Source organism: Lampetra fluviatilis, chromosome 4 (genome assembly GCF_964198595.1).
Source record: "Lampetra fluviatilis chromosome 4, kcLamFluv1.1, whole genome shotgun sequence".
NCBI lineage: Eukaryota > Metazoa > Chordata > Hyperoartia > Petromyzontiformes > Petromyzontidae > Lampetra > Lampetra fluviatilis.
Window position 1 is genome coordinate 23,542,098 of NC_136278.1, and position 23,494 is coordinate 23,565,591.

A 23,494-nucleotide genomic window follows, 5' to 3' on the forward strand; every position below is an offset into this window, starting at 1 on the left:
GCATACACCGTACTATATACTGCCATAGATAAACCCAACATTAAATTATATACGTCCACCATAGAGATGGAGCGATGAGATCAACTCGTGTGTATGAGCTGGATGGATTTTTTAATCGTGAGACTATGAGTATTGGTAATGGTTGAGGGAAGCCTTCATCCAGCAGTGAAAAGATCACAGTTAATGATGTTGATTATACAGTAAACTAATTCTTTTGTGCTCTAGTTGCTGATGTTTACTAGACAACTATCCTATGGTGGGCAACTGACAGATGCTTTTGCTGTTGAAATTAAAGTTTTAGACAGGGTCCACAGTTTCATTGGGTGGCATATTTATTGTTCTCGACAGGAGATGACAGCTGACTGCGCATAGCCTTCAAGTGGATCGTCAGCAAAAATGATTAATTTGTTGAACGCTTGTTCATTAAAGTGCAGTCTTTATGGGTACATGCTTACAGATATTTGTGGGGTTTTAGGAAAACGTGTGTACATAACTAATAACACGCTAATAAGTATTCACAAAAAACAATGTTCAACAACAGTATTCTTATAATAATCAACCTTAAAATTGGCCAATCCTGGGAGTATATGTGTTCGTTTTCATTGATAAAGCAATGCACTTTATGATATGTATTGACACTTTATTGATGGGCAACGGTGGGACCTGTCATTTGCATGTTTGTTTATTGATTATTCTTTTGGAACATCACATTCACCAACACATTCAGCTTTATCTAACTGGCACCGTTGACACATGTTACATGCTCGCTGTCTGACTATTGGCAGAAACTGTGATTTGTGATGAAGAAAATATAATGGCATGCTAAAGGTTCGGTAAGAAGTGTTGCATTTTAATGGGTTTCTGACGGATGGTTGTGAGAAGACAAAGCTGTTTATTACTATTCCAATATTATAAAAAGTAAGGCTTCTACAGAGTCTCATAAATATGCTGCAGTAGAGTATTTAAAATCACTGATCTAGTATGCTATTTGATTTTTCTTTAGTCTTTCCTAATTTATTACAATTGTGCTATCGGCATCATATCATGAGGTGACAAATCCGTTTAGATATTTCTCATAGCGGTAGGGCCTGTGTGTTAAGGAATGACCCATGGATGAGTTCTTTCATGGATCATCTCCCGAAAGATACAAATAGACGTTTTACATGATACACGGCAGTGATTTGTCTTCAACAGCACGTAACAAAAACTTGAAAATAATCAAACGCGAGATAATAACAAACATACCCGAGACCCTCAACTGTGCATCGCTCATGCAGTGGCAGACATTTGATGGTTTAAAAACGGATGCAATATTCATATTACCAAGTGTGCGTGTTTTATAGGAGCGGTGGCGCAGCAGTTAGCGCGCTGCGCTACCAAACTGGCAACCCGAGTTTGATTCCTTGCTCACAGCCAAAACCCAGTGACGATTGTTTGAATCGGTCCAGGGCCTCCTCGAGATTGACTCAGCCTCAAATGATTACCTGGTGCAATATGTAAAATTTAATTTGTGATTTAATTTAGTTGTTTTCATTTTTATTATTTTTTACCTACGTGACTTTACCGAAAAAACCAAAGATTATTATTACATACAGTATTATAACAGGTGATGGAATGAGAGCTAATGTTATCTTCTAAGTAAATGTATGTTTGTTGAATTTCTTTCGCACAGTGTGTAGCCAATTTTGCTAATCGGAGGTGCGAGGGAAGGACAACAAACTAAACACAAAAAGCAGTTGTAAGGAAATCAGGTTTCAATGTAGATGTGAAAATGCATAGTTCCAGTGGCTTCTTAATAATATCAGAAGGAAGTGCGTTCCAGACGTCCGAGGAAGCGCATCTGAAAGCGCGCAATGCAGTGACCCTCTTTGTTTGACGGCCAGCCAGAAGCCGCTGCGAGGATGACCAGAGTTTACATGTAAATGTAAAGGTGTAACCCTGACACCAAAAGGGCCTTCGCTCTAGGGAGCTCAATATAGCTCCTCTAGAAGGCTGTTTGTTCTACTCTTCCATGCTGGCCAAAAGTCTTTGAAAAAGTGGGAGGATCAATGTTTTACTCCACCATGCACGAGCCAGCTTGTCGATGAACTGTAATGTACCGATTTATATTGCTCGCCGAGAGATCGAAACCGGCAACGTTTGAAATGAGAATTCAGTGTGCAAGTGGAGAGACATTATTTGATTGTTATATATTTACTTGTGAGAAATCAGTGAAGTTTTAGATGGTAAGTACAAAGATAAGAACAAGGATCAATCAGAGCAACAAAGAGATTGGTCTGACCTCCCATTATTGTCGAGGTGGATGGGAAGGCTGAGAGGGGGAGTTGTTTCTTGGTGTGACCGTGGGAGTAAGAGAGTGGGCACGAGCTGAGATATGTGAGTGAGAACAAGGCCGTGCAGGAGTTCAAAGATAATGAGAGGGAGGTTGTAGCCGAGGCGCTTGGATTTGTTGATGAATTTAATGGGCTCTTATTTACGGTAGCCCTCCTGCTTCAAACAAAGTTACTGCATTGACACAGTGACAAAAAGAGATCCACCACGCTGTCTTTTGTTATCAATAAATTGTGCCGAAGTTGAACATGCGACTTTAAAGCACAAGATAGGACAATATCTCCAAATGTCTACCAATTTTCTCTTAGCACTCCGGGATGTTTTAAACATGCATGCAGGTACACACCATGCATGCAGCAGCAGCAGTGACTGCTGCATGAGATTAGATTACCGTCTTTATGCATATGCGGCATTGCACTCTATTCTTTAAAACAGTGTCGAATGAAGATAATGTGGCAAGAAAATTACGGTACATGATGTGACAAACAAATGCGTTTGAATATTTAAATGGAAAATCTTGTCGGCCGATGCTTATCATTTAACTGGTTAAGATTGCAATGTGAGATACACATTTAATATTTGTACTTCTATTTGCAAAAACCCCCCATAAAATTGCATCATATAATTTCCTCCATCATGAAGCAGGTTAGTAATAATAAATACATCATATGTATTACTAATGAAACATATTTTGAAATTAATTTGTCTGGATTAATTTTGTTTTACTTCAAATCATAGCATTACCAATGAACTGGTCGTGAATGACGAGGTAACAGCATACGATTTTACTTTGCAATTGTTTACATATTTTTACCGGTGGAGCTCACCGACAGTCTGAGTATTTTATTGCTTGAGATATTGTTGGCTATTGCCCCTTAAAACAACGCCCTTGGTTGTTTGATCGAGAAGAAGTGAAGTACGGTATTTTGTTCGCTGATGAAACAGTGAACGGAGGCGCAGTTAATTTTGTAGCGACTCAATTTTTTCATTGCTAAAATGTAACGGTGTCATTAGCGTGTTTAGAGGGGAATAAATATTAGCTCAGGTTAAATTAGAGTTCATTGCCAATAGCCTAAGGTTAATTGTGTTATTCTTCTTTGCTTTTATTATGCTTGTTTAGACAACGATGTTATATAAGGTGTTGGGTGCATTATACTAATTCATGTTTGCTTGTTATGATATGCCAGCATGCATCAGTTGCTGTCATTATGGTCATATATCGAGATGCACTCATGGTCATTTAGGTAAAAAAATATTAGGAGGTTAAGAATGAAAAACAAACTGCTTAAGTTTCACTCTACAAATGTATTTATCACCTTTTTAATTACATATTCATTTAATATGAGGTGAGTGGCATTCAAATGCATGGTAACACATTGGTAAGGGGCTGGTGCACTAACTGCATCCTCTTCTCATTTCCTCTGGTCTACACCATCACGCACAGTGCGTTAACAATACTATACAATGTGCATGAATATGTCACGTGACTTGCACAGGGTACAGTTATGCCCTTATTATTTCTCCAATTCCAGTCGGCGAGCAAAACTTCACAGATAACCAACATTCTCTGCGTGATGGCGACGCTCCTTAACCGTGCGCACTCACGCACACACACACAGCTGGACACTGCGGCATTCCCGATCCCGTGCCCAACGGAGCGGTGGTGGGGGAGAGCTTTGGCTACCACGACACGGTGGTGTACCGCTGCCAGCCCGGATTTCGCCTCGTGGGCTCCTCCGTACGCATGTGTCAGCAGGACCACCAGTGGTCCGGGCAGCCGCCCGCCTGCGTGCGTGAGTAACCGCGCGCGTTTCGCCCGCGGCTTGAACTCTCTCCCACCCCCCTCTCTCTCTCGTCCGTCGTGAGCGCGCCGATGCCTCCGCGTGCCCATTGGGGAGAGGGCTATGGGGGCTAAGGAGCCTATTTGAGTGCCTCGAAAATTGAAAGTTCCCCTCGCCTTGAATTGCCTACGCCTATTGTGGAGATGTGGTATTTTTGTGCAAGTGCCGTCTTTGCAAATAGAAATTAAAAGGGATCGTACTAATACTATTTCACACGAAGAATAACCGGTGTCCTTGAGGCAAATACAAAAACATTAAGATTCAAGGTAGGACAATTGCGTAATTATGCGTGCTCCATTATTTAGTTTTTACATATATATTTTTTCGTATTTAATTTATCACTGGGTCAGTGCTGTTCTAAACGAATGCTGTGTCCTTTGCACGGTGCTTCTTGACATGTGAATGGACTGGCTACAGCAATCAGCTGTGGGCACCCCGGTACACCGGTGCATGGCCTGACAGAAGGCAGCAGCTTTCACCTCTACGACACCGTCAACTTCACCTGCAACTCCGGCTACATCAGCGAGGGCGCCAGCCAGGCCCAGTGTATGCCAGATGCCCTCTGGAGCCAGCCCCTACCAACGTGCAAAGGTACAGCGGCCCTTTGCATGGCAGCCTGGAAATTGAATTGCTGGTGAAAATAGAAATACGGAAACGTGATTTCAGTTAAAGTTATTGTCGGAGGTGTAGAAGCATACGAGCGGACTCTGTGGCCACAGGGGAATTGTGCTGTGATGAACAGGGATGTGTTAAAACACACCCATTGGCAATTAACTTATACGTGTGTAATTCATGATGTTACGAAAGCAGACGCTCGATATAGTATACATCCAGTGGCTTGGGGAATCAGGAGTATTACACAGGGACACAAATATCACAAGATCACAGTTGTGTATTGCATAATTACTCCATAAATTGCATTACTCTGAAGAGGTGACCCATACTCAGTTCACTGGGCACGGAGCTGCCATCTGCTATACACGTGAAGGTGATGCGAGTTCGTTGGCATCTGCTGCTGCTGCTGCCTGGTGTCTCTAGTGGTAAGCTGCCCTGACCCTGGAGAACCGCTCAATGGGGTCCGCAAGGTGAACAAAGGCTACGGCAAGTTCGTGTTTGGCTCCGTGGTCTTCTACGACTGCAAGCAAGGTTTCTACCTGATCGGCTCGTCAGTGCTAACGTGCCTGCCCAATGGATTGTGGGACAGGCCCATCCCACAGTGCTTTTGTGAGTACTTTCATGGAAATCTCGTGTAAAGTGGAACAATAATTATAATGAATGTTTCATAAATACAAATTCTAGCTATTTTCAATCCACCACACTTTGTCAGTAATGGAGGTTTTTGTTGTTGTTCCCTTCAGTATGATCAGCGCAGGTTGGTGAACGTGTAGGGAAGGGCCGGATCGGTATTGATATAACTTGCCACTGATTCTAGATTTGAAGCTTTCGTGACTGCAAGGAATCATATTCTTAGGTTTTTTCGGTAAAGTCACGTAGGTAAAACATCAAAATTAATGAAAATAAAATAAAATAAAAATCACGACGTTTCGGAGGCAACACAAGTCTCCGTCATCAGGTGGGACCGTCACAGCCAGATTAGCTGCATCAAGAGATGCAGCTAATCTGGCTATTTTTTAGTTGTCATAAATCAGTGTGGGAAAAATTTGTGGCTTGAGAAAAAATTCAGTTTCTTAAAACACATCTATTTGTTTTGTGGCTCAGGCTGACAAGGGTACTATGGAAATTTCACGCGAACTTTTGCTGTTCGTAATGCACTCTGTGAACCCCGTATGACAACGCCAATATGGCATGAATCAAAACAGCATAGAAACCTATCGGTGGCTCACTGCAGCCTGTTACCAATGCACGTTTCACAGTGTGTACGTGTCTCGTACTTCAAGGTCCATACACAAAGTCTGAAATGAAGTAATACAAAACACACACTGGTCCCGGTTTCCAAGCCATTTCTGAGAAAAGCTATTTTCTGACCTTGCAAAGATGAATGATTTACATTCACTTTCGAACACAATGAGGCCAGATCTTCCGGCTGCGGGGATGCTGTCCTGCGGTGGTGTAATGGTTAGCACCGCTGCACTTGCAGTCCAGAATTCACCAGTTTGATTTGATTTTCTGGTGTGGCAGTTGAATCAATGGATCAAATTTCTTAAATCCTACCCCCCACCGCGCCTCCACCACCCTAGCAGTATAAATGGTTTATGTCACTGTTAGTCAATTGGCAGGTTGTGATGTGTGGTGGGTTAAAACGTGGATAATTTCATCTCTTCCAAGATCTTTTGACCAACGAAGAGGAATAGACCAAAATGCCCACTAGAAGGGCCCTCTAGAGCTCCCTCTAGTGAAGGCCCTTCCGCCAGCAGTGGCGGGAGCAAACAACTGCGAGGCTGCACCTTTTTGTTAAGCCAATTCCTATGTTAATAAGATGCGTTGTCCTGCAGTGGTGAGCTGCGGACACCCAGGAGTGGCCCCCAATTCCCTCCTGTCTGGGGAGAGGTTCACGTTCGGGGCGACCGTCACCTACAGCTGCATGGGGAGCCGGCTTCTCATCGGCAATGCCACTCGCTCCTGCCAGGCCGATGGGCGCTGGACCGGCGCCCAGCCGCACTGCTCTGGTGAGGCACACAAATTTGCCGCTATATTTACCCAAGAATGTCAGTGTGTAACACTCCACGTCGACCAGCCCCCCTCATTAATAATCATGAACAGGTGACGTCCTCCAAATGGACACCCCCCACCCCGTCATTAATAATTATTAGCGGGTGACGTCACTCCACAAGGGGGGTGAGGCGCCTCCTTCCCCCTCCTCAGCGTCAACTTACAACCCTCACTACAAAGGCAGAACCCTCACGTCACGCGATCTCCGTAACGCTGTTGAGACATAGAAGTAAAAAGGACGTCATGATGAACACGGGATTATAACCTTTAAATGAAATAAGTCTGTGTCACCACGGCCTTACAAATTGCACATGAATGGATGCAAGGAATATCACGTCACGGTCTGCTTTTCACTTGCAAGTTTCAGATTTACTGCAATACACCCGTTCTTGGACGGGCAAAAGGCTAGTTCAAAATGTTTTCGTTTATAATTGTTATTATCGCTCTTTACTTTAAAAAAAACAATTTAGCAATATCTACAATTTGTATCTTGAGGAGGCCCATGTCCTTTGTAAGGTTAAAGCAATTTATCCAAATATTTGGTCCTGTTGGCCAGCTATTTTTCAGGCAGCTATCAGACATACCTTATGACATCGCAATATACGTATTGCTTAACATCAGCATCAGCAGCAATAGTCATTCTATTCACCGCTGGTTGAAATTGTTCACATGCAGTCACCGTCACTCGTGGTCCTGCAAATCTACAATCTATCTCACAACTTAGACCAGTGGTGCCAAAGCTTTCTGGAATATGTGGAAAACAGGAAACTCTGTTGTAAAGTCCAATAACCTAAATCATTCTAATTAGCTCACTCTGTGATATATTTATTTTATTTTCATTAAGAATGAGTAAGATTAAGATGGATGAGCCTTAACAATTGAAGCTCCATCCCATGTAATGCGTGAACTTTATCATGCAGCCAAAAAGCTGCCACTGCATATACGGTTCCGTGCGTCTTCTAACTCGTGGTTCAGGAGACTCGGCGGGCTCATGCGGCGACCCCGGCATACCGTCGCATGGCCACAGGAGTGGCGAGGAGTTCCGCGTCAAGAGCGTCGTCCGCTTCGGCTGCGCCGTCGGCTACGCGCTGCATGGCCCGAGTGAGCGCGTCTGCCTCCCCAGCGGCTCGTGGTCGAGAAGCCAGGCTGAGTGCAAAGGTAATCCAAGCCGGGTTCACATGCGTGTCCCAGGCATGTTGCGTAAAGTGTCGCTCACTGCGCAAGGCGCAATGCAGGTGCTGTCACTTCGAGGGCAGGCACGGATTGCTGCCCGCACAGATGAATCAGCACTTAGAAGTGTATCCCCCCCACCGCCCGCCCGTCCCATTCTTTATGGTCTGAAAGCATGTCCTGTTGTAACGTTTGTAAAGCATTTCAGTGAAAGAATAGTACACGTCCGGGAGGACATTTACCGAGGAGATGGAGAGATTAAATCATCTCCTGTGCATTTGCCAGGTGGATAGTCACGTTGTGGGATTTCAGGAGATTGCAGTGGATTAATGGTGATGAAGCATTTATAATAGTTCCCCTGTGATATCAATATGCATATTCACTGATATTCACTTCTTCACATGAACTGCTTTTTGTGTTAAGTTTGTTGTCCTTCCCCCACACCTCCGATTATCATGGTTGGCTACATAGGGTGCGAAAGAAGTTCAACATACATACACATGTACATACACATGTACATACAAATGTACATACACATGTACATACACATGCACATACAAATGTACATACACATGTACATACACATGTACATACACTTGTACATACACATGTCTCGTTTTGGCAATTTGTACCATTGTTGGGGATAGACATCAGCATGGTCTTACAACAAATTGGATGAAAATAAATATTCGCCAATCAGACCCATGCAAGATATCAGGTTTTTTTCAGTTTAGTATTATTCCCAGCTTGAAAACACGTGCAAACACAGCAACAAAGTGGAGCGGAAATGCAATTAGATGCCAGCGTGGGGACTTTGCGTCAAATTGCTGCTTTGCTGCGTCCAGAATAGCGAGGACATGTGGAGTGCTCTTCGCACCAATGGAAGCTTTTCTGATTAAATAACAGAGCTGTCCACCAAAGATTGAATGACACAGACAGTCATGTTAAACAGTGGAATAAATGATACATGCTCCATTGCATGGGGACGTAACAAGTAAGGCTCGATGGGCTCATTTTGTCCAAGGTTGAATTATTTTGGTCAGTCGTGAGTTGATGCCAGGTAACGCTGAACTTGGTGAATGTTACGAACTCGGGCCTGCTCAGAGTAAATGTCCACAAGCCTTGTCATTATTCCCACACCTGTGATTAGCACGGTTGGTGTATGTACTGTGCGAAAAAAGTTAAGCTTACGTACATACATAAATGCGAAACATACGACATTTATAAATTAACATCTAACGAAATGTGAAAAAATCCTACATTTGCAGGTGGAAAAAAATCTGTAAATGGAAACCAATATATTTTTAAGCTTAATATATTTGTACTCTTTAAGGAAAACTAAAGTGAAAATGTCACCTCGGCTTGTTAAGCTGTTTACAAATGCATTGATTCATATTCAGATAGACTGGGCATATTCTGAACATTTGTATGCTAGCAAAGTGTATAGTCTTGCCAGTCTAGTGTGAAATTGGAAGCACATTTAAAACTGTGCTGTTAATACCAGAAGTAGTGCATAATGACTGGAACAGAGTGAAATGCCCCTAGGGTTGGGGGGGGGGCAAATGAGCATTCATATAATTATCACAGCTCCCTGCATGTCATAATCAATGTGCTCAAATGTAGCATCGTCACATACATCTGTTTTGGTTAGCATCTATTTAAAAGTATTCAAGTGCTGCATTTTTGTAACATATCACACTATCATTATCCTGGTAACCATTATTTCGAACAAAGGCTGTCACTGCATCGCACGCTTTCAGGTGCGCTTCTGCGGCTGACTGGAACGCTCTTCCTTCTGATATTAGGAAGCCACTGGAGCTATGAACTTTTAAATGTAGATTGAAAAATAATTTATATTTGTGTTTAGTTTGTTAGTTTCTTGTCCTTCTCCCCCACCTCTGATTAGCATGGTTGGCTACTTGTGGTTTGAAAGAATTTCAACATACATGCATTATTATTATTATTATAATAGCCAATATAACAACGATTTTCTTTATATTCTTGATTTAAAGCTATCGTGACTGCAGGAATCCATGCTCTTTGATTATTTCGGTAAAGTCACGTAGGTAGAAATATGATAGATCACAACGTTTCGCTCGCAACACAAGCTGAAGTAGGCGAGAGGTCTGCCGTGGCAAGAGGTTATATAGGACTCGGCAGTAGGGGGGAGAGAGAAGGGGGGGAAGGAGGCGGGGCAGAAAGTAGACCCCGCAGCAGCACCCGGGCCACTGGAGTAAAGTGGGCCACCGCGGCAGCAGGATGAACGGATATTCTGACCGTACAATCCGCAAAGCTGTCTCCCCAGTCATGGGGAGACAACCATCAGAGGATCCAACCAATACCATCACTTTGCCATACATAGCAGGGGTTACGAAAAAGATTTCCAAAATCTTAAACAAACACAAGATCCAGGTTCGTTTCAACACAATACACAAAATCTGTAATTTGATCCCATCTGTAAAGGATGTGATTCCTGATATGCAATACCCGGGTGTCTACAAACTGAGTTGTGGCTGTGGCAGCAGTTACATTGGGGAAACGAAACGACATGTCACGAAACGACATGTCTCGGACCGCGTTCGCGAACACAAGGCTGATCTGAAACACGGTAGGACCAATACGTCTGCCATTGCTGATCATTGTTTTAACGCAGTGGGTTCACACGAAATTGACTTTTCCAAGACGAAGGTACTCTGAAAACCCACTGGTTATTATCAGAAATTTGTTCATGAAGCCATCCAGATATAGAAACACTGACACAACTTCAACCGAGAAGATGGGTACAAACTGAGCAATCATTGGAAGGACGTTATTAACCAGGTAAAGTCTTTACTGACTGTGATGTTTCCAACCTACCTGCCTATGTCAGCTGTTATTTCTGACTCTCTGTGTGTCTTTCTCTCTATCTCTGTGCATCTCTCCGATCTCTACTCCAGTGACCCGGGTGCTGCTGCAGGGTCCACTTTCTGCCCAGCCTCCCCCCCCCTTCTCTCTCCCCCCTACTGCCAAGGCCTATATAACCTCGTGCCACGGCAGATCTCTCGCCTACTTCAGCAGTTTTTTCTTGCTGTAGTTGTCCCACCTCATGACGATTGCTTGTGTTGTGATCGAAACGTCGTGATCTATTATTTTTCTTTATATTGTTGTAAGCGATATTTAAAAGATAGCAGCATTGTTGGGGTACGTTACAAATAACGTATTCTATTATCATGTGTGTGAAATCAAATATTTGAATGTCTGCTGATAATTTAATGCACATTATTGTCTACATAAAGTAAATCTTGATAACAAATGTAATTATTCTGTGTGTGACACCATACCTATGAATACATCTTTAAATTGTGTGTCCCATTTTAATGCAGCATTAACTAAGGTAGCCAATTTAACGTAATCAGCTAAAACACAGACGTTGGACATTCAAATCTTCATGCTATACGGACTGTACTGGCTCTAGAATATATATATAGCCTATTCCATATTAACTCAAGTCTCAAGATAATGTCCTGATGTTCTTAAAATGTAATTGAATCTTCTTCTGAGGAGCAAACTCTTTAATTCCCGCTCAAGGCTTGGCATATTTATTATTTATTTATGTCCTCTTTTGTTGTACGCCATTCGGATAGCACTTGCGATTTCAGGACAAAAGCCATATAACTGCCGAAGACAAATTAAAAACCGAATAATTTACTAATGTCAACGTAGTGCTGTCGTGGCAGATGGAAGCTGATGGTGCACATTAGGTGGATATTTGAATTAACCTGCCCAATAGTGCTGACCAAAGTCACTTGCATATACTTTGAGCGCTGAATACTGCTACATAAATACTGGATGCGTTACGAGCGCCTCGACCCCCTGCTTCTATTCCTTATGCTTTTGGTCATAAAGTAATCGAGGCGGTTTTCATCTAATCAGCTCATTTGATTGTTTTACACGCATGAACATGTTTACCTGTTGTCACTCCCGTTCTGTTTCCAAATAATTTGCCCGATTGTCATCTATGTCTTGAGATGAATAATCCATTCGGAAAACTCTCACAGAGCAGTATAAAACCTTCATTTTATAGAGAAGCCCTCATAATAGGATATCACGGAACTACTTATGAGAGCCCTGAAAGTGACCTCTGGTCTGCACAGTGAGGAGGCATCGCTTTTCGACCTGGCCTGCTATGACATTTGTCATTATCAAAGCTGGATTTACCCACATGTTTACAATGTCTTTATTGTTGTTGTAAAGTCATTGGTGCTAGGCTGGAACCATCAACTCACCCCACGTGTGAACTTAGTTTAATCATATGGAGTTTCCTGGATTGAAACGTAGGTTCTTCTAACCTCTGAGCTACCTGGCATTCCTTAGCATTGTTGTTAGCATTAGTAAAATAGGAAATTAATTGACCATACAATTTAATTTCACCAAATATATTGTATGTCAAGAAATCGCTTTCGATTTTGATGGCAAATAGGTCATCATAAAAACGACACATTTTTTCTTTTATATTAAATCTGATACTGTATAACACACAGCTGTTTTTGTTTGTGTGTGAAGCTGATATTTTCTATAGTTATATGTTGGGCAGAATGCATTGAAGAGTTGCCACATGTAGATGATATAAAGTAACCATACTCTATTATTGTTGTGATGTTAGATTCTAATTTTCTGTGCATATTGAACGTTTAAAACTGCATTTGGAGCAAAAATTACAGGAAATAGCTCAATACACAAATACACACATCTAATCTGCACGTGTATCCAAGCCAATTTATATAGACTTTGGTATTTTACTCTCAGCTGTATTTTTATGTAAATATTGGTGTAGTGTTACACCAGTTTAATAAAGCACAAACTTTCATCAAAGGGCTTCAAGAGCTTCAAATGTAACTCGCAATAAGCACGCACGCATGGAGATAGGGCGAATATATAAGCACACCGCAGATGTGTTTTATTATTGGACCATGAAAAGTTACAATCCACGAAAATATTTAATAAGACGATGTGACCTGCAAGAGGCAGATTCTCATGATCTCAAACTACCCACCTGTGAACTCGTATATACCAGCAGAATTCGGTGTGAATAGATACATTCATGCTTGGTAGTGGCTCAGATTACGGCCAGAAGACCAAATTGCACGGTCACATAATCCTGGCAACATTCTGAGCTTAAAAGGGGGCCCAGGGTCGTGAAGGAGCGATCCATCATCTGCACACTCTCTTAATCAAACCCACAGTGTCCGTGAATCATGCCCGATCCCAATTCTGCGCTGACTGCACTATCGCATGGCTTCCAGTCAGGGGATTTAAAATCGCAATTAATATATATTTTATGTTCTCTCTATTTGGGAACCGTATTATCGAAGACGATTTAGTTTAATTGAATGAAATGATTTATGTGATGTCATTAAACTGTGCAATTTTATTAACAAATGCTGATATTAAATAAATTACACGTGTGGAATACTTAAATATTTTTTTTAAACCGACGTAATGTTTTTTTGCTTTTTCCATTAACGTTACATTTAATTATCTTTGATGTGATAATATACACGCAATCATTCATGTAACATATTTGAAAGCCAGTAAGTTTGCTGTGAATACACCGAGATAAACAAAAAGCAACCCATGGGTGAGATTACACATGCAAATTAGAGGCATACTACTGACTTATTAAACTTAAGTGTGCTTGGGCAGAACATGTCACTAGAAGGGGACGATGGCCGGTGATCGAGACTCATGACGGAGTGACAGTCAAGTGAGGAAACACAACCTAGAGGATGTCCCCAACAGAGATGGAATAATGAAAGCAGATCATTTGTAATTGCGTGATTAATTGTTGCATTGTGAGACCAGGACGAATGAAAATTTCATAGGGAGGGAGGCCTTCATCCAAAAGTGGATAGATTCATGTCTGCTGCTGCTGATGATGAAACTAAATTTTAAAATAGTTATATAAACTCAAGATCAATTGAATAATGCAATTATGGTCCGGTTATCGTTTAAAATAATTAAAATTGTATGAAATGTCAATTTTGTTCGTTGTAACATGCACATAACTGCATACAATTGTCAGCATGGGTACTAACTCAACTTAATTTTCTGTATGAATGTGGTTCTGGAAGAAACAAAGTGGATTTCATGTTATCACAGACAAAGAGACACTGTTTACTTATGCATTAAATAAACACGACAATTAAGTAATGCAACACATGTACCAGAGTTGCATTGCAGCTGCATTTTAAGCAGCATGCTTAGTTACTTGCATCTCCCTTATTATGAAAGTTTGGGAAGTAATAAACATGCTTAGGGCTTGTTCTTAACAGCAGCTTAGTGCAAAGCGTGGAAACTTTGTTATGCACAAATAGCGATACGTAGTTAACATTAACATGAATGTTCATTTATGTGCATGATGTTATATATGTGTATGTGTTTGTTGATATGCTTGTGTGCAAATGATCTCTTAAGTTTACAGATAATAATTATTATGCATGGGCGATATGCTTGTGTGTATTTGTGTCTGTACATGTGTGTGTCTGTCTGTGTAGTGGAGAGCGGTAGTGTAGTGGGTAGCACTCTGCACTAACGAACCCAGCGACTCGAATTTGATTCCTGCTCATGGCCATCACCAGTGATGATTAGCTGAACCCGTCCTGGGCCTCTCCTAAGTCGACTCAGCCTCAAATAAGTATCTGGCGCAGTGTGTAAACATTGCCATTATTGAGACAAAGGCGGCCGGGCGTGGTCGTGGCCACCCATCCCCTTGTGTGCCATGCCGGCCTTCATAAGTGTTCACTAACAGCACTTGCCCCAACACTCTGATAAAAGGTGATGTGGGGGATTTTTTGTTGTATGTGTGTGTGACTGTATGTGTACATGTGGAGCAGTTAGCCAATCGTGCCAATCGTGCTAATCGGGCGAGGGACAAAAACGGAGCGTTGTGATCTATGATTTTTCTACCTACGTGACTTTACCGAAAGAACCAAAGAGTATGGATTCCTGCAGTCACGATAGCTTCAAATCAAGAATATAAAGAAAATCGTTGTTATATTTGCTATTATAATAATAATGCATGTATGTTCAACTTTTTTCAAACCATAAGTAGCCAACCATGCCAATCAGAGGTGGGGGAGAAGGACAAGAAACTAACAAACTAAACACAAAAATAAATTATTTTTCAATCTACATTTAAAAGTTCATAGCTCTAGTGGCTTCCTAATATCGGAAGGAAGAGTTTTCCAGATGGCCGCAGAAGCACGTCCGAAAGTGTGCGATGCAAAAGACCCATTCCGCCAGCAGTGGCATGACTAAGAAACTTGAGGGCTGCACCTGCACCTAACTCATTGTGAACTGAAAGGGACTAACTGTATTGTAATAGGGCATGCACCACGCTGGCTTGTGAAAATAGACGCAGTGCATGGGGGAACCCGCTCGGGCAGGCAGTTGACAGAATGCTTGGTGAGGCCCTTCCGCCACACCTTCACCCAGCAGCGCTCACCCCAGCAGCAGCCTATACCGTGTATGTATGTTGAACATCTTTTGTACCGTACGTAGCCAACCGTGCTATCGGATGTGTGGGGTGGGGGGAGATCCAGCAAACTAAACACAAAACAATATTTCTAAAGAAATTCGTTTTTAATGTATATTGTAAAAGAGTACAACTCCAGCCTGGACACCCGAGCATGGGATGTACGTGTGTGCCCAGCGGTGTGGTGCGGGAACCCGGGCGTGCCGGCAGGAGGTTCCATCCTGCACAGCGACGGCGTGGTGTTCTCCAGCTCCGTGACTTACGCCTGCTGGGACGGCTACCAGATGTCAGGCCTCTCCAACCGCCTCTGCAGCGCCAATGCCACCTGGACCGGCGTTCTGCCTGTGTGCACCGGTGTGTATGAACGAATACGTGTGCACACACGCACATATACATCGAGTGTCCAAAAACAATAGATGAGCCATGGAAGTTACATTTCCGCACTGCTATTATGTCTGTAATAATCACAATGATTACTTGGTCCAGCTAATCATTATTATAGATTATATTATCTTATAAAGAAATCCCTTAGATTTTTCACGTACATTAACGAGTTTTGTTCACAACTTTTATTTAGTCAGGGGTAACTATTAACATGAGATGTCCTAAAAAAAAGGTAAGTTTGGAAAATATTCCTCATTTGCATGTGGTGGCATAGACTGGTAACATGTCAACTTGGAAGCTGGTTTGTTGAATAATGTAGATATGGAGTCATGATATGTGTCACGTACTGACCTGCATGGCAATGTGATTCTTGTAACATCCAGCATAGCATGCAGGCTACATGCTGTACCAGTTGTTAAATTGCCTCTCCAGCTAAAGTGCTTCAATTGTGCTTTCTGTTGCCCCTAGGCTGTGCTGCATTTGTCCCCACAGTGAAGGGGGAGAGAGAGAGAGAGCTGTCCAATGTTAGTTCTTCAAATGGAAGCAGTAGGCAATGAGAGCTATGTTCTACGGATAAGTCCGAATGGGGATGAAACAGTGTACCTTGTCTTTCTGTCCCGTTTGAGCTGGTGGTCATCACAAAAGTGTGTGCAGAATATTCGCACGAATGGTGATCCCTTGAACTGCAAAACAAGCTTTTATTCCTGTCGTGTTTTGTTGTTTAAGACACATTTGCGCTGATATGTTATCAAGTAGTGTTTTTACCTCCGTGTGCAGACATTGAGTGTTTTCCCCTTGTACGCGTGAATTTAAATCTGGTCACCACTTATTACAGGCCACTTATGCAATTGTTCCTCACAGCTTGACTACACAAGTTAAAATTATGGACCACTTACGGTGGGGTAAAGTGTGGGAATGGTCTTTATTTTCCAGTTTGTATGATAATTAGCAAAATAGCAAAGCTAAATGCTCTCCGAGAGTCGTGATTATCGACCCTTCATGGCATATGGAGCCCCCCCCCACCCACACACACATTACATTTCTGACTTTTTAAATTCATGATTGTTAACATAAAGTTTGAGCTGCAGGTTTAAGGCAGCCGATCCAACAGTCGGTCTCGAGTCCTATCCCACAGGCTCGTAGCTCTGAAGGTACTAAAGATGAATTTTCAAACTCAATCGCTACAATTTTAACGTAAGACCATCCTCCAGGTTGACACAGGTTTGTAATTAAATAAAGTTTGCAAAGCTCAGTAGTTATAGCCGCGCACTCCCACACCTTCCTGTGTGATGGATAAGCAACCCAAGCGCCAGCCAGCAGCACTTGTCTGCACAATCTTTCAGGATTGCGAATGTGCAATCATTTGTCTTCAAATGAACATTAGTGTGTCCCTACAAGGCATTTGGCAAGGAGCGGTGTAGACCAAAATTGATCCCTGTGTATTTAATTGAACACTATGGGAAAAATATGAAGAAAACGGTTCTAGTATTATTACATTTTTCAGAAAGTCTTTTTGGTAATTGTGATCTAAATTATCCCAACCCTCAGGTGCTTTATAATTATATGAACCTGTATATTTTCCACTTGATATCTTTCAAACTACAGTACATTTAATTCAAATAATAGCTCTCGGTGAAACATTTCAATACTAACCCTTCATGTGCATGGATTCTCACCAGGCATTCTAGTTTATTCCTATAAGCACACATTCTCAATACATTGCCAATAATCCCAAGAAGATCCATCTTGATGCTCTGCTTGATACATAAAGAGCTGATATTATGGTTATATAAGTAAATCACTGTGCATTTTTTTTTTAAATGGGTAAACCGTCCAATGTGTTTTTGTGTTCTGCTGCGCACCATGTGGTAGAAGCCAAAAGCACATCGACGTCCTTTGTAGCAGGCCCGCAAAAACCTACACAGTTGTACAAACCCGCAAGCATCTCATACGTGCATCTGTGTGATTTCGATTCACAGTCATCAGCTGCGGAAATCCAGGAGTCGCTGCGAATGGATTTTACCTGGGAAAGGAGTTCACATTCAGCCGAAATGTTTCCTACCACTGCTACCCAGGATATAGCATGAACACTGGAGCCACTGCTGTGCGCTCGTGCCAGAAGGATGGCACGTGGAGTGGTGCTTTACCCTCGTGTCACGGTGAGTCACCCACAACAAGCCAACCGCATGCAGATCACTACCTCAGGCATTAATGTTCACTGCTGTGTCGACGGGCCAGAGAGGTGCAATATTTTAATATATTGATAATTGATGCCCTTTGTAAATATATTACGTGCACAATTCGCACTTAAAGTTACATTCAGAGGCGTGGCAGAAAACGACGGAAGGAGGGACATCTTTAGGTGCCAATGTGCACAGCGAAGGAGGGTTGGATTTCCAGACGACTGTGGCAGAGGAGCAGCATTCATCTTGCCTGGTTTGAGAATCAGGCTTGATGAGGAAGCTACTTGAGGTCTCTTCTGGTTTTAAATCACCACGGATAATCTCGTCTATCCAAGTTGTCCTGTACATTTGAGAATACAGTATCCCTCTGTAATCGCTGTTTCTCAAAAGGAATTGACATGTTAATGCAGTACAAGTACATTTAGTGGCATTCAATGGGGGTTAGGCATTTCTTCTCCAAGTGTAGTCTGAATGAACATAAGCAAATGACAAATGAGGAAATAGAAGATGCTGTAAATTCGATTTACGTCGCATCTAAGTAAAGTTATTGTTTGATGTCAATTTATCTCTCTCAATTAAGTGACTGCAACTATGCAGCTCACACTACTGGAGATCTGCGAAAAAGAGCCTCGTAGATAAATACATAAAGATTCTGATGCATGGCAAATGGCTGCAGGAAACGTGCTATTTTGGGTAGATTTATTAATCGTTTACTTCCTATAGTTCTGACACCTCGGTACATGGCCAGGGGGGAGTGTTTGGTTGTGTGACAAAACACGGAGTTCTTTGCAGCTCTGGCTCAAGGAAATTCAAAAGCATCTGCAGGTAAAATGGTTCACAGGTGAGCTGATTTATACACATAGGTGGATAAGTGAGGAAGTAGTTTGCAAGACATCATTTCATGTGCATTTTCATAGTGCAGGAATTTCTCATCAATACTGAATTTCCAACTTCGATGGGAGCACGATGATATTGTGTAATACATTCCGTGCTCGAGTTGTTGGTACAGAGCATTCTAATTTGCAAATTACTGAAGAGGGAAATGTGTTTAATTGCATGTTGAAAATTAGATGTGAAAGCATTTTCACAAAGTTCTTAAATTGGTTTTACACATCCAGTCTCCCCATTATAGCATGTTTATATATATATCTTCTCGAAATGTTCTCCCCACATTTTACCATGCTCAAAAGTGTTCTCCAGGTCTATACTGCACTCCCTCTTAATTAATGGTGCAAGCCACCCACCCCCTTCTCGAACTGAATGGCGTATACTAATTGCCAACTAATTCCCCACTAATGAAGTGGCGCCTACTTCATTAATTCGTTATCCCTGGGTACACCATGTTTGAAATAAAGAACACAACAATAACCGCGCTGTGTTCCCTTTTTGCAGTGATCACGTGCAGGCAGCCGCCGAGGGTGCTGAACGGGCGGCTGTTGGGCTCAGACTTCTCGTGGGGAGCCAGCGTGAGCTACAGCTGCTCCTCGGGCTACGAGCTCTCCTTCCCTGCCACGCTCACCTGCGAGGGCAACGGCACATGGAGGGGCGACGTCCCACAGTGCCTGCGTAAAAACACACACGCGCGTTACATCACGTAGAATTCACTCGTTAGGCACAAAGTGCTTGCCACGAATGCCTGGCTGATCTCGTCAAGGAGCGTAAACCATCACATGCACTCTGATCATCCTCGTAGCGACTTTTAGCAAGCCATCAAACAAAGACGGTCACTGCATCGCGTGTTTTAAGATGCGCTTCTGTGGCCTTCTGCTACACTCGTTCTTCTGATATTAAGAAGCCACTGGAGTAATGCACTTTAAAATTTAAAATGAAAACTCATTTCTTTGGAGCTGATTTTTTGTGTTTAGTTTGTTGTCCTTCCCCTGCACCTCCGATTCACATGGTTAGCAACGTACAGTGCAAAATAAGTTAAAAATACATACATACATCCAGCATACTCCCCAAGTACGACCGGTGTTTAGTACTGTCTGCTCAACATTGCACAAGCACATACTGGTGTTGTTATTCGAGGCAATGGCCTTTTTTTCAGTTTCGATATACCATTCCTATTAAAATGTTCTTACGCGTTAAATGTTAACCCACAATCAAGGAGACGTAGACGACGTAGTCGGAGGCACACTTATTTATTATAACTTTACACTCAACACAGGCCAATGTATACAACACTTGAATGGGTAACGGCCCCTTCACCCGTCTAACAGGGAAACCCCACTAACACTAGCCCGGCTAGCCTGCTCCCAGGTCCTCCACTCGAGAGCTAGGGGAGGCTAGCTGATCTAGCTCTGGCCAAGCTAGGATCACGGCACCCTTAGCCAACCAGACCGGCTCTTACAAGAGCATCAGCTCTGGGTTCTCGGGGCTACGCCACTGGCTTGCCCTGGTCGGTCCTTAGAAGGACAGCGAGCCAGGGGAGTCCCAGGGCCTATCTAGCCGGTCTTCACTCTTCACTGGTTAAGCTGAATACTGAACCCCGAGCCCACCGGCTCTCCGCCTTATATAGCAACTCCCCCCCGAGGGGTGGGGCCGTGGGGGATCAGAGCGCCGTTACAGCCCCCCAGGGCTAACCGATGCGGACGTGGATGTAGGCAGCCTTATGCGTGCGGGCGTAACCACCCCTTGTGTGTTTGTTTGTCCTCCCGCAACATCCCTACACATGTTTGAAGATATATGTGGTGGCTGGACAAAATAGTTTTGAGAATCAATGTACTTACAGTGTTGTTTACTGCTAATAATAATAATTTACAACTCTTTGTCAATCTACTGCTGGATCACATGCAGGTTATTAGTGTGGTGTGCTAATCGTTACACTGCCACTCCACCGAAAGTGTTATTTTAAAGCCATTTATTCGAGTGATCATTTTACATTAAAACAGGTGCACTCATATGATGATGACCTATTTTATAAAATAGTGTATTTAAATATTCTTAGGTTTTTTTCGGTAAAGTCACGTAGGTAAAACATTAAAATTAATGAAATTAAAATAAAATAAAAATCACGACGTTTCGGAGGCAACACAAGTCTCCATCATCAGGTGTGACGGTCCCACCTGATGACGGAGACTTGTGTTGCCTCCGAAACGTCGTGATTTTTATTTTATTTTACTTTCATTAATTTTAATGTTTTACCTACGTGACTTTACCGAAAAAACCTAAGAATATGAATCCTTGCAGTCACGAAAGCTTCAAATCTAGAATTAGTGTATTTAACATTTTTTAAAAAAATTTGGTTACCGCTCGTGAATGTGAGGCTTGTGACCATTGCACAGAAAAAGTATGATTACCTCACACCAGTGGGAAACTATTTTGCTAGATAATAAATGGGACACGGTCAGGTTTATTGACTTAAGTTTTATGCAATTTCAGTATTTCCTTACCGCTAAAAGGCAAGTTCAGCATTTAGATCATTATGAATGAATGCCACAGACTCATTTAGGTGTGCAAATGTTATGTAATTTTATATATATTAAGACAGCCACAGTCAGTCTAAAAACTTTACATGTATTAATCACAAGTTGTGTTGAATGAAAACATTTTCCAGCTGTTCTGTCTCTCATATATATGTATGCCACTGTAGTTATGCATATGTATGCATATACTACTTCATGTGCTGGTCATGAATCTGGATTTTTATATTATTTTCTTCTTTTTTGTGCCTACAGCTATATATTGTGGGGATCCAGGTGTCCCTGCGGAGGGCAGGAGGGAAGGCACAAGCTTCATGTACAAATCTAAAGTGGCGTTCACCTGCAAAAATACCCTCTTGCTTGTCGGCTCCTCATTACGGATGTGCACTGCTGATGGGACCTGGAGTGGAACCCAACCACGTTGCATCGGTAATACTCTACATTTCTGATATATGCTTGCACTGTGTATATGTAGGCCTGTAACCAAATCAATTGGAATGTGCCTGAGACCATCAGACCTCAGAAACCAAGCAGGTTGAGCCTGGATAGTGCTTGTGGGCAGTAGAGGACGGTGCAGCAGTAGCAATTGTTGCTTTGGACTCCCCCACCCTCATGGCCCAAAATGTGTCGGGAGGCCCTCATTGACAAAAACAGGACGTAAATGTGCACGTACAAATCTCCACACTTTGTATTATGTGGATGGTTTATTTACATGATCACTGCAATGTAATCACCTATGTCGTGCTTTATGCAAATTGTACTTGTGTCATGGTGGTATTTATACACACGTGTGATTTAACATTGTCAGGGATGGCATTTATCCTGGTTAAGTTGGATCACTTGCAGGAGGAGGTGCCTAAGCACGCTTGCCTTTATGATGTGTTGTTTGATATTGCATGCACCAGCTGAAACCATCATAACTCATTTCCCCTAATGAATGATCATGGTTGTAAATGAAGTTGTTTGTACTGGCCCACTGAAACATACTGGACTGGTTTTTAAATGCCCACTTGGATTTAATGAAATTTGGAGTACAGTGACATTGAATTGCAGCATTTGCATGATGATTTGTTTTAGATTTTACCAACAGCCATCCAAAGACCAGAAAGATGTTTGTACTACGACTTTTAGAAATATGAAAAATATTTAATCATGCCTACTAAATATACAGGCTCATCTTTTAGCATCTGTGATATGCAATGTAAATTAATTATGATTTTAAAAAACACCTGAGGCCATTGCTCATTCCTAATTCAACCTTCAAGTCGAGACTGTCTGCATGTATAAATAATAATGTTTCATTTCACATTAAAAAATGTTTTCACCTTTTCATAATCAATTAAATAAAACACAAGGTGAAGTTTCATTTTAATTATGGAAAGCACAGTTACAGTGGATGAGTAACAGTTTGTTTGGAGTGCTATAATATTGCCTATCCTGCATTTTCCAAGTGGCCCTTTGTCAAATTCACCAAACAGAGTGAGTTAGTTCGTTTTCTGCGCAGCTCACATGAAATAGTGGGCACGCACGGTGGTGTCGTCCAGATATTAGGAAGTATTGCATTGGGGAAGGTTTCCTGTATTTATTCATTCATGCCTCATGTATTCAAACCAGCATAGATAAATGCTGGATTTTAAAAACAATATTTTACATCAAAAGCAATACACAGAGCATCAAATATCAATACTGGTTAACCTAAATAAAATGTAAAACTAAATGTAATGCATATTCATATTAATAGTATTACTTTCATGATAAATCTAGATTGAAAATTCATTTCTTTAGAACTTATTTTTGTGCTAAGTTTCTTGTCCTTCCCCCGAACCTCTGATTAGCATGGTTGGCTACATAGGGTGCAAAAGAAGTTCAACATACACACATAGTTCTTAAAATATCCTCTCGAACGGCTCTCGAGAGCTTCCTGTGGTGGACGTCTTCATTCCAACAGTGTAATTAGCAGGCAATGCAGGGAGGCTCATC

General features: G+C 42.1%; 1 protein-coding gene across 2 annotated transcripts in view; it reads left to right on the forward strand.

Annotated features, from left to right (window-relative positions):
- Positions 1-23,494, forward strand: part of LOC144931684 (CUB and sushi domain-containing protein 3-like) — a 454,944-nt gene that overhangs the window by 411,664 nt on the left and 19,786 nt on the right. For both annotated transcript variants that reach the window (XM_078855833.1, XM_078855834.1), the window contains 9 exons: positions 3,951-4,124; positions 4,590-4,763; positions 5,211-5,396; positions 6,626-6,799; positions 7,818-8,000; positions 15,703-15,879; positions 17,889-18,068; positions 19,485-19,658; positions 21,770-21,943. In XM_078855833.1, the coding sequence (XP_078711959.1) occupies positions 3,951-4,124; positions 4,590-4,763; positions 5,211-5,396; positions 6,626-6,799; positions 7,818-8,000; positions 15,703-15,879; positions 17,889-18,068; positions 19,485-19,658; positions 21,770-21,943 (1,596 nt within the window). The remainder of the gene's footprint in view (positions 1-3,950; positions 4,125-4,589; positions 4,764-5,210; positions 5,397-6,625; positions 6,800-7,817; positions 8,001-15,702; positions 15,880-17,888; positions 18,069-19,484; positions 19,659-21,769; positions 21,944-23,494) is intronic.